The 22,326-nt window shown below is 31.4% G+C and overlaps 1 protein-coding gene across 1 annotated transcript; it reads right to left on the reverse strand.

Moving 5' to 3' along the window:
- Positions 1-18,249: 18,249 nt before the first annotated feature.
- LOC134689878 (uncharacterized) lies at positions 18,250-20,801 on the reverse strand. Its single transcript, XM_063549848.1, has 3 exons — positions 20,787-20,801; positions 19,412-20,494; positions 18,250-18,309 (listed from the first exon to the last, which is right to left on the reverse strand). The coding sequence occupies exons 1-3, from the start codon at positions 20,799-20,801 to the stop codon at positions 18,250-18,252; spliced, it is 1,158 nt and encodes a 385-aa protein (XP_063405918.1).
- Positions 20,802-22,326: the final 1,525 nt, after the last annotated feature.

Genomic DNA, 22,326 nt, shown 5'->3' on the forward strand with positions numbered 1-22,326 from the left:
TGCCCAATAATTTCTAGGAACACTATTGTTAAAGACTTCATATCGATCGACAACATTTGTCAAACCATCCGCCTCCACTATGGTTTTCAGATTACTGGTGCGCATTTTGTTGACTTTGATGCTATTCACTATGATCCAGGAGAGGGACCTGAAGATTTGTACCAACGGTTAATGACCTTTATTGAAGACAGTCTATTAAGAAAAGATATGGATATCAGTCACCACGATGAAGACATAGAGGACGACGAGGAGCTGTCACCTACATTAGAAAACCTCTTGATATTGACATGGCTTCGTCTCATCCATCCTGAGCTACCTAAACTAATAAAACAGAGATATGGTACAGATCATCGTGAGACAACACTAGCATCTATAATGCCAAAAATGTCACAAGCTCTAGAATCGCTTTTAGAAGAGTTACGTACGACAGAGGATGCCAAATCCACGAGAGCAGCCGTCAAGCGCTTTCCAAAGACAAAACAATCTTCGTTTGTGCACCGCTCAAACTTCAAATCATGCCCACTGTGCAAATCAGCATAACGAACAGACTGTCATTTTCTGTCAATGCACATACTTACCACAACAAGATCGACAATTTATAGCTAAAACTCGTGCTGTATCTGGAATTCATGATGTTGACGAATCTGATTCTGATAACCATGACAACAATGAGTCAACCATTCAAGACCAGTATCATGTAGCATCTAACAGAGTTTAGATACAACAATCACCTTATTTGGACGTTTATTATGGCCACAATCCTACAAGACTTACCATTGACAGTGATGCTACTGGAAATATGATACGTGCCTCTGCCGCTACCAAACTTAACGCAAAAATAACAAGCAGCTCACAGTCAGCCCGTCAAACAGATGGATCATCACTTTTAACTGTTGTGGGAGAAACTAGACTCACATTTACGAGAGATAAACACCAAATATATTTTAAGGGACAAGTAGTTGAAAACTTAGATTCTGACATATTGGCCGGTATCCCATTTATGGAGAAAAACAATATATCTATTCGTCCCTCATGCAGACATGTACTTATAGAGAATGATTGTGTTTACAAGTATAGTTCATTCGCTAACGGAACTTCTAATTACGCCGTGCGGAAAGCAAATGTGACACGAGCACCATCTGACGCCACAACTTTATGGCCAGGAGACTTCATTGATGTAAAAACACCTACAGATATGGTTTTAAATGATTCTTATGAAAATCTCAATTCTTGGCCTGAACCCAGTCTAGTTTCTAGCGTTGCAGGGAACCTACGAATACCCGACCTCACTGATGAACCTCTCGTATTGAAACGTAATGAACATTTCTGCAATGTACGCTCTACCTTTTCACCGGAGAATAATGAAATTAAAAATCAAGATCATGCAGTTGCTACTAAATCTCAACTTAATAAGGCTCAAGTACTACATTCCGATCTTGTTCGAGTTGACCCTGATGGTCTATTACAACCTTGTATTAAGGACAAATTTAAATCTTTACTTCGACAGTATGACAATGTTTTCAGTCAAACGTTTAAAGGCTACAATGGAGCAGTTGTAGCCCTAGAAGCAAAATTTAACATGGGACCAGTTCAACCACCACAAAGAAAGGGACGGATACCTCAATATTCAAAAACGCAGCTTGTCACTTTACAGGAAGAAAGAGAGTTAATGTTAAATGTCAAACACACATCGGAGAACCGTTTCCGGAACATGAAGCTACCTGGCGCTGTGAAAATTACAAAAATATAAAAACAAAATGCATTTATAGAAAAGAGTGGGACCGTTTGTTTATTTATAAATATAATAGCATGTTATGGATAGATTCAGGTGATATTTTACTAATTGTGTGGTCGATTTATTTTAAAGAAAGTGCTTATTATAAAATAATGATAAGTGTTGAAAATAAACGTGTAAGTATGTACAAAAATCATTCACCTTATCTCTTACAAATATTTTAAATAATTTGTCCCGATCTTTATACATGGTTTTGTTCTCGAAATCTATGATATTTCTGTAATTATTTATTTAATGTGTTGTCGTTACATTAAGAAAGATTGTACTTCTCTGAATCTGTGATGTGTTTTTCTTTGATCATTTAAAGTGTCTTCCTTGCATTTATAATGGGTGTGCCTTTTAAATCTGAATCTGTGTTTCTTTATTCGTGTAGGATGTTGCCCTTACATTAATAAAGGTATGTCCATTTAGATGTAAATCAGACATTGTATGGATCTGTTGAGTCGAGCCCTTTTCAACGGATGTTTATAGTTTATTTATATGTTGTGTTGTTATATCATTGTCAAAGGCAAATTGAGGGTTGGACACCTGGCAAAATGTTTAACCCTGTCATATTACATGTATTATGTATATGCCTGTTCCCAGTCAGGAGTCTGTTATTTAGGTTTTGTTGTTTGTTGATGCATCACCATCATGTTCATAAATACGGGCGTTAGCGTCTCGTTTTAATTGTTATACTTTTTGGAATAAATTCTGCTCATTGATGAAGGTCGTACTGTGACATATATGTTTAACTCCTATGTCATTTGCTCTCTTGTGGACATTTGTCTCAATGCAAAAATACCACCTTTAATGTTTAGTTGTAGCAAAAGTTGCTGTAACATTATTTAATTATATTATGTTTAACATTTAATGTATTAGACATTTTAGAAAAAAAATGAAAATACATTAAGATACGACAAAGGTGGGCGAAATTGATTTGTGACAGACTCTGCTTTCCTATGTTAATCTAATTGATTATGCAATTTCTCATCTTTTTAATGATGCAAATGTTACGTCTATAATATTGTGTTCAAACATTTTATTTACCGATTGATTTATAGTTATATTATGCTTACGTCTGTGAAATGTCACATAACTGCTAGAATTACATAAAAATTATAAAATCGAGTCTTCTGTCACAAGCGCTTTTGTCCATTTGTAGGGAACTGTCAAGATTATGTAAAAATTGTCAATGAAGAGAGAAGAAGAGACTTTGACTTATACCATTGTTTGATAGGAAGTTCAGAAACTCTTGAACTAAGCGTTTATTTTTAGCTGATGTTAAAATATCTTTATTAAATAGTGTTCCATTTCATATAGGTTTATTTATAACCACCTGTTGAAAAATGGTTATATTTTTAATGTTCCATGGACGCACGTTTCATTGTGTATTCTCAATAGAACTTGCCTGTATTTCGGATGCTATTTGTTCTTGTGAATTCGGACCGTTTCAAATTTTTTTTCCAGTTTAAACTAGGTAAAGTTCCTTGCAGTTAACACAATCAATTTTATTGATTTATTTTCGAATATACATTAACGGAGAAATTCTGCCGAATGTGGAAATATTTATATTGCAGGACTCAAAGATAATTATCATTATATGCAGCACGCATTTTTTATTAGATACATTAGATACATTGGCTGTGTACATTATGTATATACAACTCGTCTAAACATCAACCCAACAATGTTAGATCTGTAAATTTGCTTTCGCAAATTTTTTGTTCTTCCCATTTGTTTTATTGTCCTCATCTCATAAGTGAAGAGTCCATGCATCTATCACTTACTGTCTTCGAGTAATAGTCATTTGAAAATAAATTCCCATAGGGTTCTACAGTTAACCCTGTCAACTTTAGGCCCCTGAAAATACCCCTCAATTGTCCCGAATGCACAAACGAAAAATTGATGGCTCCTCAACGAGTTGTTCCGCATTTCTTAAAACATTGATCTTATTGTTTAACGTTTTGTTCATGCATAAAATAACAACAAAGTCAGAGATAAACAGAATAACTTGATAATAAAAAGGAATTTAAATGTGCATACATTTTATTGAAATCAATCAATCAAATGAAATATACGTAAATTTCACAGTTTGTATAAAAAAAATACAGATACCAAAGCTGACAATATTTACAATTTATTTTGACAATGATATGGTGGTATCACAAATCAGAAAAAAAATTTCATCTTAGAATTAAGAGAATCAGTGTTTCTTTCTTCTTTTGGTGTACTGCACTATTGCAAAAAAAACTTTCGTCTGTCATAGTGGTTTGTTTATAATCGAATATAGGACTTCATCCTCCCAAACTGACCATATTTAAATTTGTTTATTGAAATTATATGACGATATTATACATCAGTAATTAATCCAACCCAAGACGAATAGTAAAACGACAGTAATGTTTGTATTAACTTTTGTCTCTCAGTTAATTTGACATGTACATTGGATACCTTTGTTGTGATTATCAAAAAGTACTGCAATCTTCAAAACAGCGGTTGCGTTTTATTTACTACGCTAGATTGACTTTATAATTGTTTGGCGAAGCAGCGTCACCACTGTTTTGATGTTCGAAAATACTTTTGATCTACATCAATTATTGAATTTTACAATTTGTAATCACAAGAACTTTGTATTTAAGAAAATATTTTAAAACTTACCACGAGGTGTAAAAGAAGACCTGTTTATAGAAAGATAACTTTTGACATGAATTGCCTATTGATATATCAAGATGAATTAAAGAAATTGATGAACAATTATGCAAGGTGTGCAACAACGACTAGTGACATATGTAATTTTTCGTCCTTACTTAGCTGACTACGCAAATATTTTATGAATGTGTAACATCTTTTCTCTGTTGTTTATACTTTTTCACTTAATGATCGATATTGTAATTTGTAATCAGAAAATTAAGAATGCCTCTTTCAAATAAAAAGGCAAAATATATCTACACGAAAAAAAACAAACCAAAAGAACACCTATATGTAAATGTAAGTAGTCCTATAAGTTTCAATGAATATTTCTGATAACATATTCACTGTTGTTTCTTTTTAAAAGAATGTTTAAAATATCGTTTAAACATTTCAAAATGTAAAAAATTACATTTTGCAAGAATTTTAGTTGTTGATCTGTAAAAGAGGGACGAAAGATACCAGAGCGACAAACAAAATCACATATCGAAAATAAACTGACAACGCCTGGATGAAAATGAACGAAGACAAACAGACACACAATAGAACACATGACAAACATAAAAAGGTAACCTCATTACGACACTCATACACATGACTCATTCAGTGGCGCACGAATCAGAATACGAATGAAAAAAGATGAGTATCATGTATAACCAAATTGTTCTGTCGAATCCTCGATTTATTTAGTAAATGTTCCCGCGCCAATATGGAAAATCACTACACAAATGTACGACTTGAGATATTGTCTATTTATTGACTAACATAGTAAAACATGCAAGGTTATATAATCGTGAAACAGGAAGAGAGAGAGTTACAGTACTTGCAACCTTAGGCGTTACTGTTTGACGTGAACTTGACTGATCGGTGAATGATCGGTGACTGATGTTTGACTGATCAATGAATGATCGGTGATCGGTGACCCATAGGATCCGTCAGAGAAGTCAAATAACCTATGCGAGAGTTACTGTGACAACGGTCATCGATCAATCAGTAAATCAAATTTATGCCCGGATCGGACGGATACGTATACATTTCAAATTCTTATGTAAACCGAACTCAACAGTGTTTACAATCCATGAACGCGGACCTCAACGAAGACACCATAATTTACACGTGTAATTGTTATAAAATTGGTTAAGGAACATATATATTGACGTTAGATATACTGTTCCCAGATTGGTTGCAATAAAAAAGTAAAAATAGTATAAAAATGTAACAGTAGAAGATGCTTAAATAAAGCGTTAATTTGTAGCGTTGATTAATAGTTTTGTATTAAATATTGTATACATCAGAGACATATATAATACATAATTGTATTACATGTGTCAGTTAACATGAATTTTTTCCTACGAAAAATCCGGTAATTTTCCGCCATTGGAATTTTGTACTTTTTATAGTTTAGGAAAGGTCGTTTTTCATAAAATTAAAAGAATGTCAGAGAAATCATTTAAAAATTTGTTGGCATTGTTAAAAACTACCAGACAGTAATCTCCTTTTGATTTAAAAAAATAAACTCGAGATAAGTTTTAAAAAAAATAGAATTGAGATATAATAAGAATTAAAATACTTAAACTTCTATTTTTGTGGAATAAGAATGTCGTTAATGCTTTATTATGATAAAAATTATTAACCGTCATATGATTTCTGTACTTTTTGTTCATCAGGATTGGTTGTTCTTCATCAATTATGTTTACTTACAGGAAAACGGAATAAAATGTTTGTACGCGTTGCCTAAAATTAGTCATTTTTAACATCTCAAGACAAGTCTTTTAATAAGAATAGGATATAATCAGATTTAAAATCCTTTAACTTTTATTTTTGTGCAAAAGGAATGCAGATATTACTTTATTTTGATACAAATCATTAACCGCCATATGATTTTAGTAATTTTTGTACATCAGGATTGTTTCTTCTTCATAATATATGCTTATCTTAAGAAAAAAGATACTAAATTTTTGTATGCGTTGCCTTAAATGCAAATATTACTTCATTTTACTGAAAATCATTGACCGCCATTGAATTTTTGTACTTTTTATAGTTTATATAAACAGAAGGAACACACTAAGCAGTAAATAAAAATTGTTTCGGGAAAGAATGAATCGGATCTTCGTGATATTGATTTACACAACCAATTTATTTACTATCACTGCATCTTTTTTTCTTTTAGAAGTCACTTGCAAGTATAAACATTAAAAAAAACAGAGAAAATTAATGTCATCGAGGGCACCAGTTGTTATGCAATTCTGACGATCGCTACTCTTTTTTTTATATCTTTAAGAAGATATGGCTAACTCGTCAATCGTATACTGATGTGGTCACATTGTGAATGCAGACATCGTTTGCATAGATCAACTAGGTGGATTTTTTTTTTAATTCTTTTTGTAAAATGTGAGGTATTTGTGTATGTTGTCAACTAAATGTCATTTTCAGAACACACACAAAAGACACACTGATTATTCCAAACACCCAAATAAAACAGACAGATTCCCAAAGAATTTTAGAGAGAAAAAAAACATACTTTAAAACTCACTCTTCGACACATAACACAGTGTTATGAGAACTAGCACAGGGTGTAGTATCGTAAATAATAACACTGTTTAACTGACAATGTCCAGCTCTGTAGTTGTACATGTAAGGAACTCGATCATATTAATCGTTTTGATAGATAGGCCGAATTTTACATTAAATGATGGGGTACTCTTCCTATCACAATGAACGATATGAAAAATGAGGAATAATTTATGAATAAGACACGTGAAATAAGCTGTTATCTGCATTGAACTACCAAATTTCTGTATTTCTTATTGGCCTTTATGAGGCTTATGATGCTTTAAAAATGTTCCCCTGGCTATTTGTGATATTCATTATTAATGATACTATTATATAAAAAAGAAGATGTGGTATGATTACCAAGGAGACAACTATTCACAAAAGAACATAATGACACAAACATTAACAACTATGGGTCACCGTACGGTCTTCAACAATGAGCAAAGCCCATACCGCATAGTTAGCTTCTAAGGCCCCGATTAGACCATGTAAACCAATTCAAATGAGAAAACTAACGGCCTTATTTATGTAAAAAAAATTAACGAAAAACACATATGTAGCACATAAACAAACGACAACCACTGAATTACAGGCTCCTGACTTGGGACAGTCACATACATCAATAATGTGGCGGTGTTAAACATGTTAGCGGGATCCCAACCCTCCCCTAACATGGGACAGTGGTATAACAGTACAACATAAGAAACGAACTATAAAAATCAGTTGAAAAAGACTTAACTCATCAGATAGACAAAAAATAAAAGTGGACGTGGCCGGGTACTTATACATCCCGACACAAAAAGACACGATGAACAGATCTGAGAGTACTTGCAGTTATCTGACAGCTAGTTCAAAGCCACTTACAACTAATAAAAAGATCATGCCTCTAAGACTATTAGTTTTGTCAAATTTGATCTAGTTTGATCTAGTTTGGGATTTTTTTCTTTTTAATTCATGGCGTTGTCATTTCATTTTAGACTTATGAGTTTGAATGTCCTTTTTGTTCGCCTCTCTTTTTTAGAAAAAAGTTAAAAAAAAAAAAAAAAAGGAATATTTTGAAAAAAGTCAACAATAATTATGATACAAATGGTTTAAATGAGAAGGTTTAGTTCAACACTTGTTAGTCTGGAACCGCAAACTCTAAACATAACAATTGGGACCCTTAGAAATAGCAGAGCGTCTTTAAAAAACGACAATATTTCTATCTCCTTATATCTTAATGATTTCGAATCTTTTTTACATGATGTTTTGGGACTACGTTGTACATCTGAAGACATTGATAATGAGATGAATATCTATATTAAACTTTTTTCCTTATTATATGCATATGATCCAGTTATATTTGCTGAACCAGCTGAATCTCTTCAATCTCAACTTAATACATTTCATGAAGGTTGTAAACTTTGGAAAACTTTCTTGTGAACGTTTATTGCAAAATTCTCACTTTTATCTTGATAATATTGAATAAGATGTTGTCAAAGAAATTCCATATTTGGGATTCCCTTTTTTAGGGACAGGTAGCATTGCAAGTAGAAAAAAATAGTTAATAAGGCAAATTGTGCTATGTACGATGTACTGAAAAACAGGAGAGTTCATAACCTTTCTGTGAAATGTCAGTTTGAGATTTGTTCAATAAGATAGTGAAGTCTATTTTACTTTATGGATGTGAAATGATGTGGTTCAGTGATATAGATATTTTAGAGAGAGAACATGTGAGATTTTGAAAGCTACTTCTGAACTTTAAGAAGTCAACTCCAAACTTTATAGAATAGGGTTAAATTGGTGTGTATTCCATGGCAGTCTTCATAAAACTGTGTATGGTAAATGTTTGGTCTAGAATTGTTCACAGCAAAGAAAATAAAAGGTCACACATTTTGTATAACATGTTTTTAAAATATTCACAGAATAATTGTAAGTTTGAATGTTCAGATATATGTATTCGTCAAAAAAAGAGGGACGAAAGATACCAAAGGGACAGTCAAACTCATAAATCTAAAACAAACTGACAACGCCAAGGCTAAACATGAAAAAGAAAAACAGAAAAACAATTGTACACACGACACAACATAGAAAACTAAAGAATAAACCACACGAACCCCACCAAAAACTAGGGGTGATCCCAGGTGCTCCGGAAGAACAATAGAATAAAAGAAAGATTTAATTAACATCAATTTCTGAATACAACTTTGAGACTGGATCCCTGTATATTAGGTATTTCAACCAACTTGTGATGGCGTCCGTAAAATTTACGAAGGGATGATTTCAACTTCACCATTTGGAACTCTTGGTTTAATAGCTTCCTTGTGAGCAATAACCCTCTATCAAGAAAATCATGATAGAAAATGCAAGCATGGGAATATCGTATCAATTGGGAGATATATACCCCGTATGCAAAAGCTTTATCATACTAATTATATATCATGTATAAGGATAAGTTTGAATTCAAAAAATATTAAGATATATAACCAAATAGAGATAGGGTTATATTTTGTAGATTTAGGACTGGTATTCATAGATTACCACTTGAATTTTGAAGATGTATATAAAAAAAGAAGATATTATAATGTGTGTCAATGCCAAGAATAAGGTGACGAATTCCCTTTTCTTTTGAATTGAAGATCCCTAGACAAATGAAGAAAACTGTTTTATGATAATTTTTATTGTTAGAGAGTAAATGGTATTACATTTTGTAAATTAATTATACTATTCTAAGATAAAAACTGGTTACTATATAAAATATCATAATACTATTGAGTATATAAATTAACTTAGAATATAAAAAGATATACTAATAATGAATTCTAGAAAACATAATATATTACATTGAAACAAGAATTTTGAATTGTTTAGATTTCTATTTACAGGTTAGATTGATAGGTCATGTAGTAAGTATAGAAAAAAAAATAATTGTTCACATTTTATTTTAAGTTTTGCGTTATTTTTGCTCTATTTTGTTTGGCTAGCTTCAATTGATATATAGTTTTTTCTTGGCTTATATTGTTATGTTGAATAAATGCATGCATGCTTAAGCTTACAAAAAGGTATTATATGTTATAATGTGTTTTTTTTGTTGTTGCTATTTTCGTTCCGCAAGTTGTGTTGTGGTGTTTATATATCTAGAGAAAATGCATGGTTTAGTCTATTTCAATGGATTTGAATGTATAAGATCACCTTAAGAAGTGTATATTTACACAATTGTAGGATGTGCGGGGTGCTTTTTGTTTTTTTAAGACTCTACATTTCTTAAAAATAAACATTAAGATTGAAATAAAACATTTACATTTTTTATCTTTAATACTCAAAAGGGGATAGAAATTTATACCTTAAGGTGAGCTTTGAAAAAATAATATTTAGTTTTTTTTATCTTATTTATAGTAAATTAACCTGTCATTTATTTTTAAACCCGTACCAGGCATATGCATTCTGTTATTATAGAAATCTTCGTTCTTTGGTCATTTGGCTTATGGCTAGTTATATCATTTTCAACTCCTACATTATGTTTAATATATAAATTCAATATGTTTCTGCATAACATATGTAATGACAGTACCTTTCCAATTACTATCTATGTGTTGCGTCTAAATTTAATTGTAACACTTTATCATGTTTATAGTGACCGGAAAGAGAAGGAAAATTTACCAGATGACAAAATGCTGAAGACACCTGGCAACAGCACCAGATCATTATATATTGCATCTAATAAAAAGAAACTGAGATTTGGATAGTTCCATTTCAAGGTAAAAATATGTATCGCTTGTGAAATGAAATAAAAAAAGATATTGTAACACTGTTGTTAATTAGTAAAGATACTATAAAGTGTATTTTTGTATTGGCCTTTTCATTGTTCCTCGGCCAGATGTATTGGCCTTCGGCTTCGCATCAGGTCAAAACAGCAAGCCTCGGACCAATAACAAGGCCAATATAGAAATACTTACGTAATAATATCGTATAAAAACAAGGAATTTTACCTTCAGATTTTGTAGCAGAAAAAAAATGGGAAGGTATTTCATTTACTAAATTTAAAGTTATCTTAATGACGAAGACCTTTATTTACAGATGTAAGATACAAGATATAAAACCTAATATAAACAGTCTTCAAAATTACATAAAAGAGAGCTTGATTTTAAAGAAACATATTTCTTCATATATACTTAAGTGTGGTAGAACAGAACTTGTACTGGAACCACTGGGTTAAGGAAATTACTTAATTTCAAACATGTATATATATGAGCATTTGAAATTATTTGTATACTGTTATTTCATACCATATGTATGCTCATATATGTCTTGCACTACTATTGCTATATTAATGAAAATGTTACAACTATAATTAATCTATAGATTTCTAAGAGTTATTTCATAGCATGCTTATTATGCTTCTTTATTTCATTTGCTTTCGTATCGTGCCACAAGATAAATATATGTTGATGCTTGTAAATTCATAAAGAAAAAAAAAGTTGTAAAATATTACAAACAACACTTAGAAATACATTTAAAAAAATTTATAAACAAATTAAATTCAACAAATATATAAATTATAGATCAAATTTGTTTTTCTATTATAATAACTAAATGATCTATAGTTATTGTAACGTTCTTATCTTAGCATGTGCACTATTAATTTTGTATACTATGTATTATTTTTTCATTCTTTGTACCAATGTGTATACAGTTGTTTTAAAGAATAAAATTGTCCCTCTTGTCAGTGTCTCTGTTACCTATAAATTAAATATTTCCTAAATCTTATACATGTTAAAGTTATATTTCAGCAGAAATAAAACAGAGAAAATCAATCTTGAATAAGAAGCATTCAAAACAAATCTGATAACGTGTTGTCAACGATTTTTATATTCTTGCCAGTGTTGCTAAATGCTTGTGCTATTTTTCGCAAAGTTGGTTTCATACTGTGCATACTGCAAAACTTGAATCTCCATTCTTCTAAAATATCCTTATTCAGTCTCACCAAATCTCTTGTATTCTGCCTGTGCGTAATCTGCTCCCAGGTCTTAAACTCCATTCCAAGTTCGATCAAGAACGGGAGGGAGTTATTTCCGATCAAAGGAGCCAATCTATCGATATGTTCTTCTGTTGGTACCAAATCCCATTTTTCAGGCTCCTTATCTGTGAAGTTCAAAGATCAGTAGTTATTTGTGATTGGTGTGAGGATTGAATTTTTATAAAGAAACTGTTTAATAATGATTACATTTTTTTTATAGATTTGTTATTTCTTTTATAACACATAAAGTAAAACAATATAGAAGCGCAATACAAAGCATTAGTCTAAAATTGTTTTTTAAGTTATTAAATTGAAAAAAGAAATGGGGTCTTTGTCAAAAAGAAATCGAAACAACCAAACAGCAGAAAACAACTGAGGACAACCAATGGGTCTTCGACTAACCTAGGAAACGCTACTCTAATGAATAGCCATTGGACTGTACTACAATGTGGGGGCATACAATTTTTGGGGTAAGAATTCTTAAAGGCCGAGCATTTCGTCCGTAACACAGAAGAAAAAGTCAAATCTGATAAGATATGCACTGGGGTCACCGCACTTGTTCAAAACCATTGCACCGGCAGTTCTTAATGGCTAGGGAGTATAGACTCTGCTCTAATAAATAGCTATTATGTAGTACTACCACAAGGGGTAAAGAATCTCTGGGGTCAGCATTCCTAGAGGACGAAAATTGCGTCCGAAAGATGGAAATAAACCCTAATTCGATAAAATACGCTTCGGGGGCGCCAACTTTCCGACCCAATGTCGCGGTAGTTATTTATGGCTAGGTATTATGATCGATACTCTCATTAATAGCTATTGAACAGTACTATAACATGAGGGTATACATGTAGCACATCCGGGTTAAGCATTCTTAAAGGCCGAAAATTTCGTCCGTAACACAGAAAAAAAGTCAAATTTGATTAGATATTCCCCTACTTCTCGTATCAAACATAAGTTAAAAGTTTAAAGAACTTGCAAAGAATGAGGCTGCCAATAATATCATTATTGTTTGTCGTAAAATTGTAATTTTTACATTGATGTTCTGCAAAAAGAAATTACGTATTCGACAACACTTCAAATGACTCCAGTTTAAGAACATGAGATATGTAACAAACAAAAACTTTTAACTGCTTTTTACAAGCAGAACCAAATACAATGAAAGTTCTTACTATGTACTGGCTATCGAAGCTGCACAAAACACCTTCCAAATAGATACAGCATTTCATGTTCAAGCCATTGTTCCGTTACTAAACTGTATATTCTACTTACTAGTACTCTTGGTATAATCAAAAACCTAGTGATGAATTGTACGAAAAAGGCCTTTAAAAAAAGTGGAATTAATTACTTCTGGAGTGTTAAACAAATTGATAAATTGCACGCTTATTTTTGTAATTTTGAATTTGTTCAAAGTTTTTGAACGTTCTGCTCATATACCACTTTGCATCATATATGTATGTATACTTATGTTAATGATAAAAGAGATGATTTTTCATTTTCGATTAAAAATTATCCATTTAAGATGGTGAAGTTCCCTTGTTATAATGTTATGGTGTTTATATATCCCAACTTGTTCGATTCGCTTGTTTAAGTAACAAGTAAACGTGATTAATTTAAACAACATAAATCTCTGTAATACTGAAAAAAGTTTTATCAGGATTTTCGATATCACAAACAAGTCAAAATATTTATTAGATTTTTATCGGTACATGGACATCAATTGAAAATATAATGTTGAAATTCACTTAAAAAAAACCAAACGGACTCATTCAGACGAGCAATACTTACGATACTGTTGTCAAGTAATTAAAGATGGCATATTTTGGTATTAGTATTTGACACATTCCACATCTCAATTTTATTTATTTTAAATACCCGTTGTTGGCATAATACTGGTTTTGTTCTCATATATTTTTTGATGATATGATATTGAAGCCTTAACGAGAGAGATTGTGCATAATTTCCAAATGATAGCGACATAATCTTTTAATTGGTTTAATGGGGATCAGGACTGAAATTTTAATAATTGTAAGTAGTCTTTCGTAAATGTATATAGCATTGTCATTTTGCTAAGTTTCATTTGTTACCTTCTCTGAAATCGGACTCGGACTTTTTTGAAACTGAATTTTACTGTGCGTATTGCTATGTGTTTCTTTATTCTATGATTGACTAGACCAATGCTTTGTATAGTAATCCTTGGCTGGAGGTATGTTTAGTTAGAGGGTTGAGATATCACTAAACATGTTTTAGGTGTCAGACCACCAATTACTCCTTCCAATTTAGAACGTATGTAAAAGTAGTACTACTTTGACACAAAATAGTGCTTTTGATGTCATTGTTTACTTAAACTAACCAACATATTTGCAGAAATGAAACTTTTGGTGAAAGGGAAATATATTTAGACCATTTTGAGCCAAAATTCACTTGCCTATGAGTTTGCATTAAACATTCAGGATTAATGCGCTACATAGTACACTAATTTAAGATTTCCAGAAAACCGGGAGTTATTTTGGTAGTACCTGTTTTTTCAAGTTCAGAAATTTGTTACAAGACTTTAAACATTAGTTGAAAATTGGCATGTAGAAAGGTGATACATGTACAAATCAGGATATACCTGGTTTCCTTAAAGTTAAACTTAAGGTAAAATATTTAGAAAAATGTGGTTGAACAGATAGGGATTTTTAATTGGTGGTCTGACACCTTTACCCGGCCGCTTTTTTTGCGCCTGTCCAAAGTCAGGAGCTCTGGCCTTTGTCAGCTACATGTGGGTAAGCTTATTTGTGTCGATAGCTTTAATATCAGCTACAACCAATTGAATAACTTATTTAGATTTAAATACCGTTCAATATTCAATCATATTTGTATTTTAATTTTTTTTTTCAATCGAATTCATCTGTGTATAGTTTAGACAGTAAAAGGAGTATACACAAACATATGAATTGATTCTTATATTTTGACAAACATTCAAAATGTGTACCCTTGTTAACTATTTTTTATAGCGCCTGACCTGCTCATCTAACTTATACACACTATATTTCAATATTATAAAACGAGCTATATTCAGTTTTATACTTGCTTATAAATTTAAAACCAAATCGTTAGTATTTCCCTATCCCAATATGCTAAAGTAAAAGTTATTTTCCATAACTCACCAAAATCAATAGGATTGCAATTCACAAGCTGTAAACCAAAAACAAACAAAAATGACAGTTATCGTTTGATGACATTAACTGTTATCATATAATGAAAATGATTTATTATATTATATCTTATTTAGGCCTTATTTAGGCCTAAATAGTAAAATGAAAATAAAGAAAAAAAATTCTAAAATATCATAAAATTAATCTTATTTCTGTGTTTACTGTAATTACCTTGCAGGCAAATAGGAGTGTAAGGCATATTCATATTTTCTATTAGTTTTTAGAAAAAAAAATAATCATGCCACATATCAATTCTAAAATTTATCATCTAAGTAATGTCATTTTTAGAAGAAATGTTTATGCTTTCGGTTTGCTTTTTTTTCTACTTTTAATTGCTCAAAATTAGTGTATATATTTTGAAAGTAACGGGATAAAATGTTTAGTTGATGTTGTTTTTTTTTTTTTTGTTCTTTTTAACCTATCTATCTTTTAACGGTGAATGTCAACATGAAAAGGAAAATAAAATTAAGATGCATATGGACAAACTCAAACTGTAAACATGATTGTAATCGGATTAACAAGTTCAAAGATTCATTTAGTATATTTACCTTGCACAGTTTGTGAATACTTTCTTTTCCATCTGATTCTACTGCATCTTTGATTTGCTTAAATGTCAAAGCAAGGTTGTCTCGACATTGCCTCAATACTTCAAAGTTCCATTTCATTAGATCATCGGTGACTAATATGTTATCTATGTACGTTGTCGACAATCCTAAATGTATCACAAGTTCTCTGATGTAGTTCTTACTGTATAATAATGACAACCGCTTTAAGTGTTGGTCTGTTGGTGTCGCTTTTAAAAACTCTGCATTTGTAACTGTATTTGAAAGAATGCATACATCTATATATAAGCAAATTTACAGATCTAACATTGTTGGGTTGATGTTTAGACGAGTTGTATATATATATATATAATTCTTGGCGGCCAGTTTTTATTTGTAGTCGAAGTGTGTGGACAAAACCACCGACTTTCTATAGGAAAACTGATAATCCTAGTCAATTAAGGTTAGGGTCGAGTTCACCTGCACGAGCGGGTTCGAACTCGCAACAGCAGGATTGACTGGTTATGATGACAGTTGTGACTCCTTATAAATCAAAAGCTATTGAGGCCTCTAAATATATTTTGAGCTGTTTGCCTTGGGCAATGACGTTTATTTTCAGTTAATCTTTATCTAGTATAAAATACACAACCAGTCTTTCGTTCTAAATGCATGTGACTTCTTCGTTTGATAAACTTGAATAGTATCTCGGTAATAATTTCAAGACACTTGAACTTCAACAAACTACTGTTGTCTGTAATAAGACAAACTAACAGAACGAAAAATTTAGGAAACCACAGTTTATAAATTTATGACAATTTTGACTTAACACATCATAAAAGAATAGCCTTACGTCGACCAAACTTCTAAACCAACAAAGTATAAAAATAGAGGGGAAGAAGGTAGAAACACTTTATTTCATAGTTCGGTTATTCCTAATTATAAGAATTCGACCACAGAAACTGAAGGATAAAGAATGAGTAAACGAACAATTTTAAAAACTTTCTGAGAAGAATATTGCATCTAAAGTTAAAATTACCTACGACAACAAACTGACATGTACATGATTAATATTCACATGAAAAAAAGTATTGCAACACCTTGGTTTTTAAAACTTGAAAATTCAGCCTCTTTTTTTTGGATGGAAAATGATAAAATATTTGTAAAATAATATTGAAACATAGTTTATTATAACATTGGCATTTAAACGAACAAAAAATGTTTGAAAAAAAATGATTTATCTAACCACAATTTTAATAAGAAAATAAAGTGGGTTTTTTTGTACAAAAAAAATGCATTTTGCAACTTTTAATGTAGTCGAACTTTACAACTTTTCAAAATTAATCGTAAGATGATTGTTTACATCATGGTTGATCGTAATGCGCCAAAGAATAAGTAGTTTGTGCGCAGCCTCCATTCAAACGGATAACCGCCTCTTAACGTCTTCTGATTCCTGACTTAAATTTCATGACGTGTTTGAACTGGGGTGCCCTTTCGTGCACTTTACGCCCAATAGTTTCGCATATATGCTCGATACGGTTCAAATTCGGGCTACGATCGTGCCAATGAAGATGAACCGAATTCCATTTGGACAATAGATCTTCCTCCACGATGCTTATACAAACTTTTGCGAGCTCTGTACTACATTATATATGGACAACTGTGTGTCTGTTTGTAAACAAAGGTCCCCGAAATGTTCTTATCGCAAGATAACCAGTAGCGATGAGTCGATCTCGAACAGTTCTTGCTAAAAGGCTCCTTTATGCCCACCACTCTCTTTTCAAGATTGTATTGTATGCAATGGGTTTCGTTCTTACCAACCTTCATTATGCTTGATTTTCCCTAGCAGATGGTATAGAGGGTCTTCTTGATCTCGGAAGATCTTTAACATTGTTTCTTGCCTGATTTTTATTATCAAAACGACTTATAATGGAATGGTGATGACAAACAATACTTGCGGTTATGACAGCTACATTCCTACTTCTCTTAGGCTGAAAATCTGCCTTCTTGCTGCAGACAAGAGTTGTGGAGGACCCATTACATGGTTTCAATCACATAACTTGGTTATGTAAATTATTTGAAAACAATTATGATAAACATATCTGTTTTGCTGTTTACGGGTACAATAGCTGCATGTGCTTATCGAGTCGATTTCAGTTGATTAAACTCAGGTGATATTTGAATAATGTTTAACTAGTTCTATTTTAACAAATTATGTCACAAACAAATACAGAGTTGTTTTTTTATTTTAATTTCAATTTGCATTGGTGTTGCAATACTTTTTTCCATGTGTATAGATTGAACACAGCACGAAAGCAAGGTTTTTGTCAAGCTATCAAGAATCATAAAACAAAAATTATTAATATTAAACTAGTTATCTAGTTTTCAAGTTTTAACAACTTTTAACATGGGTTAAAGAAATTTTAACCATCTCATTAAGCTATATATAGTAAGTAGTCAAGATATGTTGCATACAGCAAGTGCAACTACAAATTCAAATCAGACTGCTATGTCAAATCGGAATACAATACCTGTGCACCCTGGTTTACATTTGTCATCCTGAAAAAAAAACCAATAGAAGAATTTTATTTGAAACTAACATTAGCAAATAATTATTTATCATATACTAATATACTATAACTAACTAGTACATGCATTATGCATAACGCATCACGCCAGATTGATCATATAACAATTAAAAAAATATCTTAAAATTTACGAACATTCAGTTGTTACTATTTAGCAGAACTTGTGTATTTTATTTGTCTCCGGAATTTGTTACATGTTTTACTTAAAATTATTATATATCTACAGCTTAAATTTAAATTTCCTTATCAAATGTATTCTCGTATTGACGGGAAGTCAGATAGAGTCAAACAGAAAAAAATGTAATAACCGACGCTTCACAAGAAAACCTTTCATTTAGTTTTTCTTAAAATGGTCATTATTGCCCCTTATGGATGTTTGCTCCTCTGCTTTTTGAATTGTTGTCAGATTTTTGGAATCCTCTGCTTTTATTTATGTATTAACATTAAAACAATTTGCCCACTAACTCCTTCTTTAAGTTTCATATTTTTATAACATATTATTTAAAAAGCCATATTTCAAAATCTTATGAAATCCTTGTTATTTTTTTATAGTTTTTTTTAACAAAAAAGGTGTCAATGTTAAGTCTAAAAAAGAAAAATCTAAAGGGCATTGTTTCCTGCCAAATTTTCAACGGCTTATATCTCGAAAACAAGCACACGGACCCTCGATATTTTTCTGCTTTTTTAGTTTCCTTAGTTATATACTCTCAATTTATAACCGTCTTTTAAACAGAGAAGCGACCATCCTTAATTAATAAAAATGTATCATGTCAAAGCAATTTATCGTGATTCTTACTAGTCTTTGTTCTTAAATGTAAAACAATGTAATATTACGTAATTGAACCATGTAATTGTTACTTCAGACGATGTTAAAATCTCCAAATGGAAAATTAAATGACATATATTAATACATTTCCTGCAATCCACGATGTGATTGTGTGTATGCTGTGCTCAATGCCATGTGAAGGACATATCCAAAATGTGTCTGTGTTGGCTAGATCATTGACAGGGAGGAAACAAGGTGTATAAGGCGAGTTACAGCATATCCGAGTCGTAAAGGATGCCTCACTGACGTGACACTGGTCGCTACTTGTTCTGATATACAGCTGACTGATTTTTTCCAAGGCAGATGTTAAACATTCATTGATACTTGAAGCAAGATCTCTCATTATAAGGGTGTTTGTTCTGGCATGAACAAGACGGGCAATAACCATTTCATCTTCGCATTGAATGTGCATTTCTAAAGAAGGATCAATAATAAATACCCCAGCTTTATGGAACAGCATGTCCTTGTTTTTCTCTCCGAATGTCTTCACCGCCCACACATACAGGCAGTAACTTATCAAACGAAAGGATAGCGCAGGAGGTATCATCAATGATGACGATTGAAAGGCTATGGTAATACTCCTGTTTATGAAGTCAGCTGACTGGAGGTATCCAGAATCATCTTCAGCCCGTACCATACTCGCAACATAATATAATTCAGCAGGTATACTTTTCCCGGCAGAATCGTATCTCTTTGGTTCTACTAATATATCCAGATGAGTCATAACATCAAGTAAATATTCTTTATTTTTGTCAAATTTGGCATATTTCTTATTCTTCCAAACATGGTGGATTACGCTTTTTGAAATAACTCCTGTCTTTTCCATGACATTCCATAACTCTTCTCTCTTTTTGTCTCCTTCGCAAAATCGTTTGTCAGTTACAATAGATTTAAAGGCATCAATGAGATGGGTAGGGGACAAAATGATATGCTTCTTCAATTTATGTTCATCAAAGTACAACACCTTGCCAATGGAATGTTGAAATTTCAGAAATATCTTTAACTCAGTTTCCGACAACGGTCTAATAGGTTGCAATGAGTTTATTTTTGTCAGATGCTCCAATGTAATGAGAGGAATTCCGCGACTGATCAGCGATGCAAATTCTAATTCTAAAGGGATAAAGCACTTCGGAAGAGATTCTCCCCAATTCGGTTGCCTCTCTGATTCGCTGATGATAGTATACTTAATCTTCGCCATTTCTGGGTCATATTTGTCTTTAGCGTTTACAAATATCATATCCCCAGTCACCAAATGCTTCATTAATGGTGTGTTTTCAAACATCTCGTTGATTTCTGCAAATAACTCCTTGCGTCTTTGTTCAACTGCATCCTAAAAGAAATAAAAGGAACATGTGTTCATATTTATAATCTGTCTTTGCATAAATCAATTTTTATCAACATATATACTTGAAGGATTGGAAAAAAAAGGAAAAATCGACAGGAATTCGAAGAAAATATCAATTTGAAGAGAGCAGTTGATGACTTGGTTTTTAGTTATAAAATTCATGAACAATATATTACATACATAAATCATCGCATTTTTAAAGCATCATATTATTCAAACAAGCAAGTAAGTATTGATTAAATGTTCGATGGCTATCTTGAGCAGTAAACCAAATTACTAAATAGCCTGGCATTTTCAAGTACACATATTTGTAAGAACCAGGCTTATCTAAAAAAAAAGTGATTCATCTAAAATATTATTTTAACAAAATCAAAAATTTATGCAGATTTTTCCTTCTTTTTTTAACATTTTATTAAAAACTACTTATCAAAAGGCATACATAATGACTGATAGCAATTGCATTGCACTATTTCTGATATACAAATATTTTTTTTGTATTTTTGTCATGCGAATATTAATTTGGTATCTGATCTCTTAAATTAAACCTATTTTATGAAATGCATCCAATCCTGGTGTACAAAAAGTACTGACATCAAATGGTGATTCATTATTTCTATCAAAATGAAGATAGTATTGCATTATTTTCGGCACCATGCAACAAAAGTTAGCGCATCATTCTACTTACAATATTAAAATTCTTATAAAAAAAATAATCTTTATCCCTTTGAAATAAAAAGTAACAAAACAAGAGAAATTGGTAAATTTAAACAATGCGAACAACATTTAAGGATATTTTCTATGATCTTCTTTTACTTTAAAGAAAAACAACTAATTCTAAACTATAAAAAGTATAAACATCTAATGGCAGTCAATAATTTCAATTCAAAAAAAGAAATTACTGCATTCCTATTCAACAAAAACAAAAGTTTATGCATATTTATCGTTCGTTTATTCACATATTAAAAAATACTTATGTAAAAACATGTATAATGACTGATAGCAATTGACGTTGCATTATTTCTGATGTAAAAGAAGAAATGTTTGTATTTTTAAGCAATGCAAACATTACATTTATAATTGTTTCCCTTAAATTCAACATATTTTATGTAATACAAGAAATCCGGAACTATAAAAAGTACAAAAAAACAATAGGCGTTCGATAATTTCCTTTAAAAAGGAGATCTTATTGAATTCTTATTTAAAAAAAAAAGTTAGTGTATATTTATCCTTAAGGTGGTATGGGTGTCTTTCGCCATCTTGGATTGTAAAAAACAGAGCATCTAAGGTCCATATTTTCTATCAAATTAGCAAAATTTGATGCAAGAATGCAGATATTTCATGTGTTTTTACATTTAAAAGATCCAATTTATAACAATATAACTTATAAATATAAATATATGTACAAGTGTAGATTATTTTTGGTTGTTTTTAAATATTTTGAAATTGTCATTTTAAGGGGAGGTAACTCTAAAACAGTGCATTTTCTGTTGGATTGTTCATGGAATTTTCCTACTTTGTATTTTAGCCGGGAAAAATGTACGGTGACCCTATCTTTTTGTTTGATATTATCAAAGCATTGTTTGAAAGCTATATTTTTCTAATTTATTTTACAATTCTATCATTTCGTTTAGTTTCTATTCACAAAATGGTGTTTTTTCCTGTATAATCCATACAAAATGTGTCATTTTGTCACGCCCCGTAGCTTGAAAAAATGCACGGTGACCTATCATTTTTATAATATTTTTTAACATGTATCAATAGATACTACATTTTGGCAAAGTATGAACATATTCTATCATTTTTATTTTAGACTCCCA

Source organism: Mytilus trossulus, chromosome 11, assembly GCF_036588685.1.
Source record: "Mytilus trossulus isolate FHL-02 chromosome 11, PNRI_Mtr1.1.1.hap1, whole genome shotgun sequence".
Lineage (NCBI taxonomy): Eukaryota > Metazoa > Mollusca > Bivalvia > Mytilida > Mytilidae > Mytilus > Mytilus trossulus.